At 46.8% G+C, this 16,693-nt stretch overlaps 1 protein-coding gene across 6 annotated transcripts in view; it reads left to right on the top strand.

Moving 5' to 3' along the window:
- The window catches only part of MBTPS1 (membrane bound transcription factor peptidase, site 1), a 49,805-nt gene continuing 33,112 nt past the window's right edge, over positions 1-16,693 (top strand). Inside the window, exons 1-7 of one of the 6 annotated variants that reach the window (XM_082676441.1) lie at positions 1-113; positions 9,469-9,527; positions 11,004-11,111; positions 11,219-11,300; positions 11,843-12,328; positions 13,042-13,299; positions 16,226-16,429. In XM_082676441.1, the coding sequence (XP_082532567.1) occupies positions 12,160-12,328; positions 13,042-13,299; positions 16,226-16,429 (631 nt within the window). In that variant the 5' untranslated portion in view covers positions 1-113; positions 9,469-9,527; positions 11,004-11,111; positions 11,219-11,300; positions 11,843-12,159. The remainder of the gene's footprint in view (positions 114-9,468; positions 9,528-11,003; positions 11,112-11,218; positions 11,301-11,842; positions 12,329-13,041; positions 13,300-16,225; positions 16,430-16,693) is intronic. The other 5 variants (XM_082676440.1, XM_082676442.1, XM_082676443.1 and 2 more) reach the window with 5 other exon arrangements.

The raw sequence follows: 16,693 nt of genomic DNA, 5'->3' as shown, positions 1-16,693 counted from the left end.
GCGCAGTATCGCGAGCGTTGGGAGTAAACACCCCGCATGGAGATCCGAGGCGTGTTCGCCGCGGAGGCGCCGTTATCCCGGGCCGGGCGGACCCGAGCTTGAGGCCGCCGCAGGTACGTCAGGCGGCCCGCTCCCCGGAGCCGCCGCCTCTCCGGACCCGCGCGGCCGCCCGCGCTCTCCGGCGTGCTCGAGGCCCCGAGGGCGGGGGTCTGCGCTGGCGGGGGCGGCGGGCGGCGGCGGGGCCTCGTTGCGCCCCGGGAACCGCTGGGCGCCGACTGGGCGGCGCGGGGGCGACGGTGCGGGGAGCGGGGAGGACGGGCGGCTTGACGCGCCGGTGCACTGCATGCCTGCCCGTGGGAGCCTCGCGGTGCCCTCCACTCGCCTCAGACCGGCCCGGCTCCCGGCTGGTGTCCCCGCCTGGCCCTCTCTGCGTGTTGACACTCTTCGGTAGCTTGTTCCATTTCACCGTTTTCTTTATCTGAAATACACTTTAACGGAGTCAAACCATATGCCTGGCCCTGGCCCTCCGCCTCCGAACAGACCGCAGTTTTCGGGTCTGTTCCCAGAGGGAGCTGGTATCAGATCTTAAGGGACCTCGGTTCTCTTCCCCGTCTCGGTCTGTACGCATTGCTCCACTGATTTTTCAAACATGCGGGGTAAGAAGCTCGTCGGCAAGTTGGGTTCGGGAGGCTCTGGTTGACTCTCAGAACAAGAATGCCTTTCAGACCTGTAGAATCTTAAAATCTTGCCTTGCCCTGTCCTGAATGTGCTGCGTGAGACGGTTATACACCGTCTACATTTGTTCATTAAGATGTTTACCCCTTGTTTGGGTTAGAGCCCCTGAGACTTATGGCCTGTTTGCCTATGCAGATTAAGTTAAATATTTACAGTTACTTTAGATTCTGAAGGACACTTCCAAGTGTCCTTTGCGAGTGGCTTAAGATTTGAGTTGAACTGGAGAATTTCGTTTCCTATGGCCCTTTAGTCTCGATTGTGCTGGTAAGTAGCGCTCTCACTTCGAGGTCTCAGTTTGCCTGAGTATAAAAATGAGGGGTTTGGAGAACAGTGACTCTTCCCAACCTTTAATCTGCAGCACCCATTTTATTTATATATTTTTTTAACGTGAGAGCTTTGTTAAGGTAAAGTTACATACCATAAAATTCAACTGCTTTAAGTGTACTTATTCAGTATTTGTTGGTAGTTGTTGTTTTAGTAAATTTGCAGAGTTCTGCAACCACCATAACCCAGTTTAAGGTGACATCCCCCAAAGATGGCTGGTGCCCATCTGCAGTCACTGCCTATTTCTTACGCCAGCTCCAGGCAACCACTAATCTATTTCCTGTCTCCTGAGATTTGTCTTTTCTGAATATTTCGTGTATTCAGGTGAGATCGTATGTGGCCATCGTGTCTGGCTTCGTTTGTTTCGCCTACTCTTTTCAGAGTTCATGTACATTGTACCCTGTATCAGTAAGTCATTCCTTTTTTTTAAACTGAAGTAGAGTTGATTTACAATGTTGTATTAGTTTCAGGTGCACAGCAGAGTGATTCATTTATACATATATATATTCTTTTTCAGATTCTTTTCCATTACAGGTGATTCCAAGATATTGAATATAGTTCCCTGTGCTATACAATGGGTCCTTGTTTATCTATTTTATATATAGTAGAGTGTATCTGATAATCCTAAACTCCTAGTTTATGCCTTCCCCCAATACTTCATTCCTTCTTATGGCCCAGGAATATCCCAGTGTATGGATATAACACATTTTGTTTATCCATTCATGCAGGACACTTTTTTGGGGGTGAGGGTGGGGCTGTGTGGCATGTGGGATCTTAGTTCCCGACCGGGGATCTTACCCGAGCCCCGTGCAGTGGAAGCGCGGAGTCTTAACCACTGGACGGCCAGGGCAGTCCCCTGGACGCTTTTCTCAAATAAAATGTTACGTTTCCATGTATGATGCAGATGGCCAGAGCCCTTTTTGTTAGAGGTGGCAGCAGGGGTGGCGGGTGGGACTCTTGCCCATAAGCTGTCTCAGTGGTGCTCCCCAAGTATCCTTTATATCCCTTATATTATAAGGCTTATAGTTATAATTGATTATAAGGCTTATAATCAAGAGTTGGTTGCGTCTATAAATAAAGAAATTCTGGTTCGGTTCTTGCAGAGCCTTAGAAGCACCTAGGGTCCTATGGGATCAAGCAGGCTCTCTTCTGAAGAGTCAGGAGGTTTTAGCGTTCCCTTCCCATCCACGTGTTGTTTGATCGCATTTTCTGTCGGTCTGGTGGTAGATAGTTCTTGCCCCGCCTGCTGCCTCTTTCATTTGTGTGGCAGCCACAGTAAGTGCCACAGATAGTGAGAGGCCGCAGGCCTGGGCAGACTACACATGGCTCCTAGCGTAGCGCTGTAAGTGGAGCTGGGGTGGGCGTGTGTTTGCATCTGCCCCCTGACACCAGGGGAGAGTTAAGGTACTGGTTATATTTTGGAACAACCTGGCAACTCCAGCCCTCGGTGACTTGAAATATTAAGAATGGGAGGCTGGACCTTGGTTTCTCAGTGTTTGGCCTGAGTCAGGTTAGGGAGACTGATTTCCTCCTCCCTGTGGCCTAATCGGTTTTGACACGCTGAGAAATCTGTTAACTTGGTTTATTAATATTGAGAATGTCTTTTTGCTTAAGAAAATGAGTTTCAAGTAAAATGAGGAAAGTACTAGCCTTCTACGGGGCTGGCCAGTACTGGATGGCTGAAGGGTCAAGAGAAAAAGGAGACAGGAGCCACATCTGAGAAAGAATAGGCAATAAAAGCAGTGTGTGTGGACCATGATGGTCCTTCACTTGGGCACTCTTGACTCTTGGGACTGAATTGCTTGTGTTTTTCCCCCCTACGAAACCTACTAATGGACAGAATGTGCCAGAATGAATGGTTCAGTCAGGCTTAAGAATACACCTTTGTTTTGGCATGGTCTGGCATCTCTTAAATGTTAGCCTGCTAAACAATGGTAATACAGTCAAGTATGCAGTTAGTTACAAAAGTGGTATTTTTACAGTCAAATTTTAATTGAACTGAGTGGTATCCTTCCATAGCCTAAACAGTTCAATTTTCTCTGGATCTATTTCAGTAAAGGGTCATTAAAAAGCAAGGCACATCTTCATAATTAGACGACTATCAGGTGATACAAGTCATTTCCTCTCATCTGAATTGTGTTCTTTAATTATTTGCAGAGAAATCCTTTTGGATGTACTTGAGCTATACGGGGCATCATAATCCTAGTGATACCCTTTTATAATGCAAAGTAGAAGATTCTGAGAGCTGTGAGGAATGTTAGCTGTCACTTGCCCAAGTAATACATCTCCTCTACCTTGTCTCCCTTTTATACATATCTCATTAAATATTATTCCTGGCATTGTATTTTTTGAGCTGTTTATTTTACATTTAGTATTTAATGTCAAATATTTTTTGATTGTACCTTTATTGGAGGCATAATTATACTTATTTATGGAAAATCCATAATTTTGTAAATACCATCTTTTAGGGTGTACCTTTGTATGCAAAGATAACCAGGTCTTCTACGTTAAGAATTTATAGAAATTAAATCCAGTAAACACTTAGTGGATCCAGTAACAGCCCTAACCAGGCCCTATGAGTAAGTGATATTACAGATGATAAACTCGTTCAGAATGTACTAGCTAAAAGCATAGCCTTAAGCTAGAAGGTAGACACAGATTTTTGAAACCAATTCCTAGGAAATAGATCCCTTTTAAGCGCTGCTATATGTACAAATAAAATTACATTTTTAACATACTTTGTGCCGCTGTCTTACCAGAAAATTTGTTTTTCTATAAAATTTATTTTAAAAGATTTATTAAAGTATTTAAATAATATGTTTTATCTAATTTAAAAGTGTAACATGTGCTCTTTGTGAAAAGGTATGAATAGAATTAAGAACATAACTACCTGTAATCATAGTATCGGAAGGTAATAGAATCATTGGTACCATTTTGGTGCATAGTTTTTCGTGTTCTTTTTTCCTTGTGCACATAGATACATATTTAAAAATCAAGATTTGGATCACACTGTACATGAACTGTTTTCCTTAATATTTCATTAACATTTCCCCCATATTCTTCGGGAAATATATTAGTTTCCTATGGCTGCTGTGTCAAATTTCTATAAACTTGGTGGCCTAAAACAACACAGATTTATTCTCTGGCAGTTCTGGGGGTCGGTAGTCTGAAGTCAGTCTCACGGGGCTGAAGTCCAGGTGTCAGCTTCATTCTTTCTGGAAGTTCCAGGGGAGAATGTGTTTCCTTCCCTTTTCCAGCATCCAGAGGCACCTGCATTCTTTAGCTCGTGACCTCCTCCTGTATCACTTCAGCCTCACGTTTCCGTCATCAGTTCCCTGCCTCCCTCTTATAAAGACTCTTGTAATTACATTGGACCCACCTGGATCGTCCAGGACACTAGACGTCCTTAGTTTAGTTACACCTGCAAAGTCCCTTTGGCCATATAAAGTAACATTTATAGGTTCTGGGGATGAGAATGTGGACATCTTTTGGGGACCATTATTCAGCCTTCCAAAGGACCATAGTTTGAAATTGCTGCATTGCATTCCATAGTATGGGTGCACTAATTATTTAGCTAGTCCCCTATTGCATTTAGGTGGTCTGTAATTTTTCCCAGTTAAAATCCTTGGACATAAATTATTGTATGCTTTCAGGTTTATACTTCTATGGATTTTAGGAAAGCAGGGTAACCTACCTCGTAAGAGTGTGGCCTCTGGAGCCAGACCACCCAAGTTCCCAGCCCAGCTTCCCCACTTACTGGCGGGGTGACTCCAGGGAAGGTGCTGAGCCACCGTGGGCCTCAGTTTTCTCATCTGAAAATGGGGGGATGGGTAGGAACAGGTTGTCGTGGGATTAAGTGAGTTAATACATGCACGCTACTAGGATAACACCTGCCACATGATAAATGCTCAGTAAGTGTTAGTTGTTGTTATTACTGAAGTTATTAGACTAAAAGTTTTTTACGTCCATATATTGGCAAATTACTCTAAAAGGTCATAAGAGTTTTTTACATTCACTAGCAACCTATGAGAGTACTCATTTTATTGGGTTGAATTCTTAAACATGATTTTATTTTATACTCAATTTTTGTCTCAATTTTTGTCAAAATGTTACTTGATTTTTATCATGTAGATTATAGAGGCAGTGGGGTTAATCTTAGCAGCTGTTTACTATCTCAGTTCCTTAATTCCTTAGAATGAGAAATACTTTTAATTTCTCTTTGACTGGCTCAGTCCATCTCTTGGTGTGTTCAGATATCATTCTGTGTGACAGGTGATGGGTGTAAACCTATTTGATAAGGTCCATGGTCTGGTTGTGCACACATGGGTCTGTGCAGAGTGAGTCTCACAGAAGAGGCTTAAAGTTGCCCCCACCCGTCCACCACATTTTATTTTTATAAATTATTTTATTTATTTATGGCTGCGTTGGGTCTTCGTTGCTGCCCGCGGGTTTTCTCTAGTTGCGGCGCGCGGGGGCTACTCTTCGTTGCGGTGCGCAGGCTTCTCTCATTGCGGTGGCCTCTCTTGTTGCGGAGCATGGGCTCTAGGCGCACGGGATTCAGTAGTTGTGTCACATGGGCTCAGTAGTTGTGGCTCGCGGGCTCTAGAGTGCAGGCTCAGTAGTTGTGGCGCACGGGCTTAGTTGCTCCGCGGCATGTGGGATCTTCCTGGACCAGGGCTCGAACCCGTGTCCCCTGCATTGGCAGGCGGATTGTTAACCACTGCACTTCCAGGGAAGTCCTCCACCACATTTTCAAATTCATACTCCCACCCTCCTGAGGGCAGCGCTAGCAACTGAGACTAAATGTAGGACCTTTTTTTTGCATATTTTGGAAACCATTCAACCTGCCAGAAAGGGTCCAAGAACAATAGAAGCCCTTTTTTCCCTCTGAACAATTTGAAAGCAAGTTGCAGACCTGATGCCCATTACCCCTGGATACTTCAGTGGGCATTTCCTGCAAGCAAGGACCTTTTTATGCAGTCACGGCACAGCCTTCAAAATCCAGCAGTTAGTCTTGATACGCCACTGCTAGCTGATCACAGGTTGGCCCCATTCAGGTTTTGCCAGTTGTTCATTCCGGTAATGTACTTACAGTAAAGGGATCCAGTTCAGAGTCTTGAGTTGCAGTTAGCGGTCATGTCTCTTGAGTCGCCTTCAATCTCAGCCATTCCTTGACTTTCATTACCTCAGTACTTATGGAAATTCTATGCGAGTTGTTTTGAAAAATGTCCCTCGATTGGGGTCCTGATGTTTCCTTAGGATCTGATTCAGGTTGTGCTTCTTTGGCAGGAGCCCCTCAGGTGACGCCAGGCTCTTCCAGTGCGTCTGCCCGGCGGACCTGGGTCCATTTGTCCCATCGCTGGTTAACCTGATGAAGCGTCTCCATTGTAGGGTTGCCCTATTTCCTTTCGTAAATCAGGATTTTGCTGGGAGCCATTCTGAGCCCATGTGAATAACTTATTCCTCTTCACAGTTTAAGTTTATTTTACGTATATATGCTACAGTGGACTCATGCTTTCCTGTTGTATTCAGTGGGTCAGGATCTGTTACGTTCATTATTTGCTTCGATGCTCAGATTGTCCTGTGCTGGCCTCTGTGTCCCTTTGACACGTCCCCACCATTCTTTGAGCTTTTCCTTACTTTCTGGCGCAAGAAGATGTTCCAGACGCATCTCTGTTCACCCTGCCCAGCCTGGAACTAGCTCTCTCTCCAAGGAGCCTGGTTTCTTTTAGTGGAGAATAGTTATTTAGAAAACCAGTTCTGGCTTCCCTCCTGTTGGGATATCACTGCCCCTGTGTCCTTTCAGCAGACAGAGCTAGGAAATACATGTATGTGTGTTTGTGTGAGTGTATTTTTCTACATCTGTCTGTATATTGAAAACCTTGAGTTCACACCACTACTTCCAGTTTTATTGTGATCCTGCATGGTTCATTCCAGTTTTTCCCCTTTCATATTTGAGACTTCCTTCCCTGTCAGTGAGAAATCTGCCTCCCATTATCCACAAAATATTTATTTGATCAAATCAGTGTCCCTTCGTCACTGCCGGCGCCTCACGCAGGCTCTGATACCCCTCGCCAGGGGCCTCTCCCCTCAGCCTCCGTCACTCCGCGCCAGGCCGCTGCAGCTCTCCCACCGCTGCCTCCTCCTTATCCTCGGCCGATTATTTTTACAGAAAGTGTTTTCTTTTCCTGTTGTGTCTGTGCTCCTCTTCTCTGTGCTCACCTTACGCTTGTTGCTGCGTACGTGTTGGCCACTAGATGGTGAGCCCGTCTTGGGGACACACTCTCCAGGGCTGAACTGTGGAGTGAGAGCGGAACGCAGCCGTTGTGCACGCGGTCGCGGGGTGCCTTCAGAGCGCTGCGGAGGAGTCGGGGGAGCCGTATCTTTAAAACAAACAGGCCAAGGGCGCAGAGGTCGGTAGGCGGTGGCGGGTCTTCCCTCCCCAGCGCCCACGCCGTCACTCACCCGCCTCTAGGTCCCCCGTGGCATTTTTCTTTTCCTCAGTGCAAATTTATGTTTTGAAGCTCTCTCTTTCTGGGACTGGGAAACGTAGAAACCTCCATATCTGTTGTCACTCTTGAAAAAGAGTGTCTTCCTAGAACCAGATTTTAGTTCACCTTTAAAGAACAGAAGCAGGTCAGCCAGGTCCAGATAGGGAGTGTCTCCTTGTTCCCGTCCTTCCCAGCCTTCTCCTTCCTCCCCCTCCATGGGGATTGTCCTCATGAGGGTGTCTGCTTTCCAGCCCCTGTGGTTTGGAGACTCCTCTAGTGTGGCCCTCTGGTGAGAGGTTCAGTGACCTTTCAATTACTAAACCAGTGACCGCTGTTCATTATGGAAATGTTTCCCCTAATTTGGGGGTTTTGACCTCCCTCTTCCCCTCTGCCCTGAGCCATGCCGCACCCCCCCCCCCCCCCCCCCCCCCCCCCGCTCTCAGGCTCGCCCGACAGCGCTCAGGTCCTGCCCGTGTTTCCTGAGCCGGCTTTTCCTGCAGCCTTCGCCATCCCGTTTGGGGCAGACGCCCTGGGCGTTGGGCCGGAGGCCTTGGTGCTGTCCCTGCCTCCTCACGGGCGCGCCCCACATCTGGTCGTCAGCGGAGCCTTTCGGCTCTGCCTTCGCCACCCCTGCCCCTCCCTGGCCCAAGCCACCCTCTTCACAGGGGCCTTCCAGGGGTTCCCCGCTTCCGCCTGTGTCCGCTCCACACGGAGCTCCAGCCGGCCGGTGAGGCTCCTTTGCTCTGCTCATGCTTTCCCTGCCCGTTCAGCGCTAGGGCACGGGCCTCTCATCTCCCCTCCGAGGTCCCCTTCCCTCGCCCCTGGCCTCTGCTCTTCCTGGCACACACCAGGCGTGCCCTCGCTCGGGCTCCTGCCCTTGTCTCCCCAGCGCCCGCGGCACCCTTCCCCAGGGGGCTTGGTGAGCGCTCCGCTTCCATCGGGTCTTCACTCAGAAGTCCCCTTCCAGAAGCTTCTGCAGCACTCTGTCTCAGCTTCACCCCTCCACCTGACTTGTCACATCCCCCTTCTTTCTTTTTTCTGCTTTCAAAATACAGCATTTATCACCAGCTAAATGCCACGTCTTCTCCTCATCGTGCGTGATACCTGTCTCCCTCTGAAAGGGCCGCTCCACGAGGCAGAGATTTCGGTTGTCTTGTGCTCACTGCTCTGCGGGGCGGCCGGAGCAGTGCCTGGCTCTGGGGCTCCGGGGAAATGGGTCGGAGGAGGGAACTGAGCCGCTCGCCCCCCACCCCCCGCCCCGCCGCGGGGTTCTCGTTCTGCAGGGCGCTCCGCTGGCGCTCTGAGCGGCTGTTTCCGCCTGTCGCTGGCCCTGCTGTTCAGACCCGTGCCTGCCTCAGCGCCCGCCCTGTCACCCTCTCCAGCCTGGCACCGCTCACTGGCTGCTCCTGCGCGCACCCTGCGTTTCCTCGCCGGGACGTAGCTCTGCTCAGGATGCCCCGCTTCTCTTCCGTATTTCCACGCTTCCAGCCCTGCGGGGGTAGAGTCGGCCAGAGCCAGCTGCCAGCCCCCTCTCCCGAAGGCTCCTCCTTCCGTCCCCCGTCCCCGCGCGGGCCCTGTGCCTCTCCTTTGCTGTCGTCCTTTCCTGCGCTTGGCTTGGCCGTTGGCGTTTGTGCTTGGCCTCCTTGCAGGCTCCCACCTGGAGGCCTGCGTCCCTCACCTACTAACAACACGTGTTTCCTCTGTAACCCCTGGCAGTGTCTGAAACTTGGTTAGCACTTCATAAATTTGTACGATGTAGTGAGTAAATTAAGGTAGACTGTCTTACGATCGTGCAGTGTCCTGTTTTCCAAAGACCTAAAAAGTTTCCTGTTTCTGTTTGGAAGAGAACTGATTACTTTAGTCATTTTAAAATTTCAGAATCCCTGACCTTTTCTTTCCGTTTCTCTTTCTTTTCAAGTCAGGCTCCTGCCCTCAGCTGTGAGAGAACATCAGCCATCTCTCCCCCACAGGCTGATTGTAAGTTCACTGTCTTTACCTGTGTGTGAATTATTTTGGAACAGGTTTAATTGAAGTTGATGTAACTCAACTTGTTAGGTCTAATATTTGCTCACTAGTATGGCTCACTAATATTTGCGTTATATCCAGTCCAAATGTGTCATAGATTCTTTTTTTTTAAAGCTATCTATTTTACATTTGGTAGTGTAAAGATGTGTCATAGATTCTTTAGCATTCTGTTTTTATTTTATTTTTTTTAATTGCCTTAATTGAGACCCATTTAAATCTTTTCACTGTAAGTTCACTTCCTATGAACATAAGAGCTCTTATCACCAGTGATTAGCTTTCTCTACTTTGACCCGTAATACTATAATTAAGTCAGCTGTATACTTCAGATAGTTGTATTCTGTGATACTGCTGCAGGTATCAAGTATGAACAAGGACTTGGGCCTCACTCCCAAGCGGCTTTGCTGTAAAATAGGTCGGAGTGACTGTTGGTGTCCCCTGTTGCTTTTCTTCCATCTTTCTGTTCTGGTCTTTGTTTTCAATTTCTTTGTTTATATGACTGGCATTCTCATTGTTCTTCATGTTGCTATGGAAATAAGTTTTAATATTTCATTTCTATCTGATTAACTCTGTTCCACCAACCTTGGTCTCCAGTTGCAGAGATAGGCCTGCTTTTCAGGTTCGTTTGTTATTATAACAATGAATGTCCTAATTTTTGAACTTCAAAGATTGTTTAGATACTCTTAACCCCTTACTTTTCTTTTCCTTTAATAAATTTATTTATTTGTTTATTTTTTGGCTGCGTTGGCTCTTTGTTGCTGCGCGCGGGCTTTCTCTAGTTGCGGTGAGCGGGGCTACTCTTCGTTGTGGTGTCTGGGCTTCTCATTGCAGTGGCTTCTCTTGTTGCGGAGCGTGGGCTCTAGGCATGTGGGCTGCAGTAGTTGTGGCTCACGGGCTCTAGAGCGCAGGCTCAGTAGTTGTGGCTCACGGGCTCTAGAGCACAGGCTCAGTAGTTGTGGCGCACGGGCTTAGTTGCTTCGCGGCATGTGGGACCTTCCCGGACCAGGGCTCGAACCCGTGGCCCCTGCATTGGCAGGCGGATTCTTAACCACTGCGCCACCAGGGAAGCCCAAACCCTTACTTTTCTTTATCAGTGCTTTCCTGTTTATAGAAGCACACATGAATAGTTCCAGAAACCACAGACTCCTTGTTGCTCTCAGGTACCAGTTTCTGCCGGAAGAATAGGTTTAACACCCTGACATCCCTCTCTTGAAAGGGGGCTAACTCCTTGTCCTGCGTGTTTTCTTTTTAGAAACAAGTAGGAATGGAAGGCCCGTCTGTCTCATTGGTCTGTCTTCCCCCTGCTGGATTATTTATGTTTCTGGTGTGAGCTGTGCAACGGATTTTTCTGGGCGTGCTGCAGCCTGTGGTGTCGTTTTATCACTGCTCTGTTCTTCATTGTGAAGAATTATGATTTTCCTTACCATTCAGATACTTTGAAAGGTATTCGTGCTCACGTGCAGTTTAATACTCAGCAGTTTTCTTTGGCAACAGCTTTTACCTCACGAACTGTCCTCTCATGTCACTCCCAGTAAAGAGGTAATTTGATTTTATAACATATTCAGCAGGTTGAAAATCTTTTAAGTTGAGGCTTCAGGTAAAATACACTTAGTGACAATAAAAACTCTTCTGTGCTCTCTTCATAGAATTGGCAGAAAGTATTTCAAAATCTGAAGAGGCATAGTTTGAGTAATTTTAGACCATTTATGTCGTCTCTTAAAGAAGGTGGTAAGTACATGACTTGCATGGAAATTAGTTTGCTCTCAGGTGTTAATTGTAAAGCAGAAAGTAAGGGTGTATACCAAGCTTTTGCCTGAAAAATTGGTAAAATTTATCGGGAATTAAAGTGCTGACTGGGGAAGTGCCCTGGAAATGAAGAGCTGCAAATGATGGGAAAATACAGCATCTGAAATAGAGGCGTAGTAAGGACCATAGGCAGAGGGTCATGGTTCCTCCTCCTCCGTGGTGCTGGGTGCTCAGGGCCAGTGTGCTTAATATTCCTGGGGTTATTTGTCATCCTTATTTTTCTCATTTATTTTATCCTATTTTATTTTTGAAGCTGTCTTAAAACATTTTTTCCCCCTGAAAGAAGTGAGGAGTAACTAAATGAAAGTGAAATAATAAGATGTTCCATGGTTGTGTCATACATTTATTTCGTCTTGTAGCTGGTGTGTCTTTTTGACCCTCTTATCTAAATTGCAGGGATCACTAACCCTCCCGGCTCTGTCAGCGCACTGCTCATGTCTCTGTGCGCTTGCTTTGTTTTATAGACTGGCTCACGGAGTGATCACTCATCCCTGTTGGACTTTGGTTCTGTGGTGCAGATGGAGCGTAGGACGCAGGTGTCTGGGCCAGAGTGAGCGAAGCCTGAGGCCCAAGATGGAGAAGAAACGAAGAAAGAAATGAAAGCCTCTTTTCAGGCCAAACCACAAAAGGCCATGAAATTTAACTTTTATTTCCCTTGGACTAGACTGTAAAATGGCCGACCAGTAATGTTTCAGCTTTTAGCTGAAACAAAAATTAACTTATAATCAAGGAGGAAAAAAGTGCGATTTGAATTTATGCGATTTTATGACCATATTCACTCATGACCATGAAGCTTGTCCACATCTGGCTGCTTCTGCTGGTGGTTTTGCTCTGTGGGAAGAAACATCTGGGTGACAGACTGGAAAAGAAATCTTTTGAAAAGGCCCCATGCCCTGGCTGTTCCCACCTGACCTTGAAGGTGGAGTTCTCCTCAACAGTTGTGGAATATGGTAATGATATTATTTTAAATGTCAGGGACTTCCCCCCACCCCCAATGCGGTTTTTTTCAGATTTGTTGTAAACATCAGCTTTTGCCAAAAACAATAAATTTCGAATGGGCTGAGTGCATAGTGTTTGGATATTAGTTCTGCTGAAGTTTGTTTTTCCCGTATAATCAGCTTATATGAAGGAAGTAAATTGACGTTCTGAATTATTTCCCTAAAACTGGATTCCATGGAACAGATGTCATTGTAGCTGGTGAGGGTGGGGACTTTGGAGGGGCTGAAAGTTTATGTGACCAGTTGTGGATAACTAAGCAATTAGTCTTACATAATCTGCTCTACATTTTGTTACTGTTTTCAGTAAAATAAAACTGAGCCTTCGCTTCTCTGAATTCCTTCTTCCTGTTTGAAAACCTTGCATGCATTTCTCTGCCGTACACTCAAATTTCTGTTAACGTTCGGTTTTTGAAAAATAGCCCAGGTATCTGATTCTAAGTGATGTGTCCTGTGATCAGTGGGGGTTCATCCACATCGTTTTAACTCAGAGCTCTGGAAGCTGCCATCCAGGGTGTTTAAAGCAGTCTGTTTGTTTACTCCTCTTTCTACTAGGTTTTATGATATGTAAGCTTTCTTTTACCAGGGAAGTTTTAGATTAAGTGTAATCTTATGTCATAATATAGGTACGTAAATTCTCACTTTTATTTTGTGGTCATTGATTGCAGAGTATATCGTGGCTTTCAATGGGTACTTTACAGCCAAAGCTAGAAATTCATTTATTTCAAGCGCCCTGAAGAGCAGTGCAATCGACAACTGGAGAATTATACCTCGAAACAATCCATCCAGTGACTACCCTAGTGATTTTGAGGTGATTCAGATAAAAGAAAAACAGAAAGCGGGGCTGCTAACACTTGAAGACCATCCAAACATCAAACGGGTAACACCCCAACGGAAAGTCTTTCGTTCCCTCAAGTATACGGAGTGTGAGTACTGTGACCTTGGGCTGGTCTGTATCCATTTCTGCTGAGCTGGGAATAGGGGGAGGATGTGCGTATTCACACGTGGCAGAATTTGAAAAGCAGTACAGGGAATATTCCTGTCCCTCCGTCTAGTTTCGTCAGTCGTGAACGTTTTCCTGGCAGGAATTTAAAAAACCAAAAAGAGACTTTGTGCTTCTGATAGAAACAAATAATGCAGGTTTGCAGTAGAGGGTGATGGTTGTGTCTGTCGTGTGGGAAGTGATTTTCACCAGGTTCCTCTCAAAGCGTTCAGGCTTTGAGGCCCTGACGCCCCTTCACACTCTGAAACGAAGACGGTGTCTTTGAGTCTCCTTTTTATTTGCATTTTGCTTCTTTCAGCGCATGTTTTTATTTTTGAAGGCATCTCGCAAAACACCTCTTCCTTGGGTTTCATTTTGCTTTTCTCAGACCCTCCCGACCGCGTACCATCGCGCCTCCGCTGGGCTTGTTTAAGCTGGGAGCTGGGCAGGGGCAGTGATGGAAGGAATTTGCTGAGTCCCTTTCAGCTCCAGGGCTTACTCTCCTATAGTCCTTACAACTCGGGCCTGTCGAGATAAGTTTATCCTTAGATAACAAGTTGCATATTATTGCATAATATTTTCCAAAGCAAATGTATTACCAAAGGAAAGGGGTTTTTTCCCCCATTTGACGTAAACTGGGGCAACAGATTGCTAGTTCCATTACCGTTTATTGTCATTTCTTTCATTAGATGGAAAAAGAAAATTTTGCTCTTCTTTTTTTGTCTGTCGTATACTAGGCCTGAGAACCTCTGAGGTTTCAAAAACACCCAGGGGACAAGCCTGACTAATTTGCATCCTGTGACAGCCAGTTGGAGCGTCAGCTGTGGAATTCAGGTGTCTGGCTTTGCAGAGCTCTCTCTGCTAGTCCACGTTTCGTGGTGCCTTTTCTCTTTGAAAAGCAATAACCTCAGAGCAATCCAGGAAGATAAAAGCAACCCAAAACTTGTACACTTAGCCAAATATATAAATTCGGCCTTTTTTATTTTTTAATCTTATCTTAAAGAGCTGCAGAATATTTTAGGAAACATAGAAGGGCTGATTTTAGCACAGGAAGCGTAGGGCTCATGGTGGGGGTTCCCTTCTGTATCCTCTCCACCACGGTCGTCAGATGCTGTGCTCGGCAGCCCGTAAGGAAATAGTATGTATCTCCTTGCTAGCCGTGGCCTTCTGTGGTAAGCAAGGCCTCTTTAAGCTTCAGTGCTTCTCATCCAGAAAATGGAGATAATACCACCTACCTCAGAGTTCTTACAAAGGTAAAAGGAAGTAGTGCGTGTGAAGAGAGCTTAGCAGATTTCTTAGGCTGTTGTGAGCAGACATTAAATGTTCATTTTTGGGGAATTCCCTGGTGGTCCAGTGGATAGGACTCCGTACTTTCACTGCTGGGGCCCGGGTTCAATCCCTGGTCAGGGAACTAAGATCCCGAATACCACGTGGCACGGCCAAAAAAAAAAAAAAAAAAGTTCATTTCTTTCTGTGGCTCTGTGGTTCAAAGGCTTTGCTTTATTTTGGGTTGGAATCTGTTACGCTCTGGATCCCATCCCTGGTCTCTCCATGGGCCATAAGACAGAGCTAACCTGAGTTCCCCAAGACAGCACTGTATTTCAAGGCTATCCTGGTGTCCCCCTTAACAGTTCCTTCTCTCCAGGATAATAAAAATAGCCAGTTCCTCCAGGGGTTACTAATGTGACCTGGCGTCAAGTCCCCTCACCACTTTAATTGCTTTTCTTTGAATGCTTCCTGTTTTCTCTTAATGACTGAAGCCGGAGTTGAATGCAGTCCTTTGGTTGCAGTCCAGTCTGCTGAAAGGAGAGCACAGCAGACCCGTCCTTAGTTCGAATACTGTCCTTCAGTTAGTGCCCAGGCTGTTGACCGAAGGAACAGAATCAACGTGGGAGGTTCAGTATAGAATAATTTCAGTTGCACTGGGCACATAATTACTTAATAGAATTGACATGACTGTATATTTTTCCCGGTCCCTGTGCTTTCATGGGTGTAGCCTGGTGAGACTGGAAGGAAAGCTAAAGTAGTTGGCTTTAGAAGCAGAACCTCAGTGGTATTACAGATTTGCCCTTTAGAAACGGATGTGACATATGGTTTTTCCTTCATTATAGCATGGTTTTTGAAAGGTAAAGGGACAACCCTTGTGGTATTTCTTCTACTTTTTTCTTCCACTAAGAAAAAAAGAAGTATTTACAGATAGTAAAATCCATGCTTTTTAGTGCACAGTTTGGCGAGTCGTGGTAAAAGTGTGCAGTCAGGTGCCCACCAGCAAAATCAAGATACAAGACAGTTCCATCACCCCCAGCAATCCCCCGAGCCCTCTGTTCTGCTTTTTGAAGAGTGACGTTCTAGCAGATATGCACGCTGAGGACGTTGGGCGGGTCACAGTAGGAAAAGGTCAGAGCGAGGTGTCCTGGGATCACACGGCTTTTTCCTGTCCCAGGGATCACACTGTAAACGGTGAAGTGTCACCATTGCTTAGTGGACATTTTCTTATACTCCGCCCTCCCCACCCAACACACACACACTTCTGGTTCAGTGGGAACAAGTGGCTGATGAAAAACCAGGCATTCCTTCAGTTTTATTATCACAGTTGACTTTATTTCTTCAGAAATGATTATCTTATCAGTCTTTCCCTGCCTTACATTGGTTAGAAAATTCCAGGTAAAGACCTATTTGGGAATAACGTGATGGCTAAGTAATATCCTCTGACTCTAGCCACGTGGAGAAGCTCCTTCTGGCCGAGGGGAGGGAATATCACCACCCTGCAGAAGGGATTTCAGACGGGAGTCATTGCACTGGGGGAGTGGCTGTTTCCCTGACAGGTACGTGTCCCCTGCGTTTCTGATCTTTCTCTCCCGTGGCTGCAGCTGACCCCGCCGCGCCCTGCAACGAGACCCGCTGGAGCCAGAAGTGGCAGTCGTCCCGCCCCCTGCGCAGGGCCAGCCTCTCCCTGGGCTCGGGTTTCTGGCACGCCACCGGGAGACACTCGAGCAGACGGCTGCTCAGGGCCATCCCGCGCCAGGTCGCCCAGACGCTGCAGGCCGACGTGCTGTGGCAGATGGGCTACACAGGTGGGCCTGTCAGCCGGGGTGGCCTCCCCTCCAGGGCCTCACGGGTCTGTCCTTCTGCGGGTTGAGCTGGACGCAGTCAGCTGCCCCTCGTCTCTGGCTCCTGTTGTGGGGGGCATCTGTTTCTGTGGCTTTTCTAATTGTTTAGTCCTGTTCACTTTTTGTGTCTTATTTCCCTGTACTGTTTCTGAGGTGACAAGGAGTAGATTGTGGAGTGTTTCTTTCCTGTTGACACACGTGAACAGACACAGCACTGCCCCTGCCAGA

Source organism: Grampus griseus (assembly GCF_964374135.1).
Source record: "Grampus griseus genome assembly, chromosome: 19".
NCBI lineage: Eukaryota > Metazoa > Chordata > Mammalia > Artiodactyla > Delphinidae > Grampus > Grampus griseus.
This window is presented reverse-complemented; position numbering and strand designations above follow the sequence as displayed.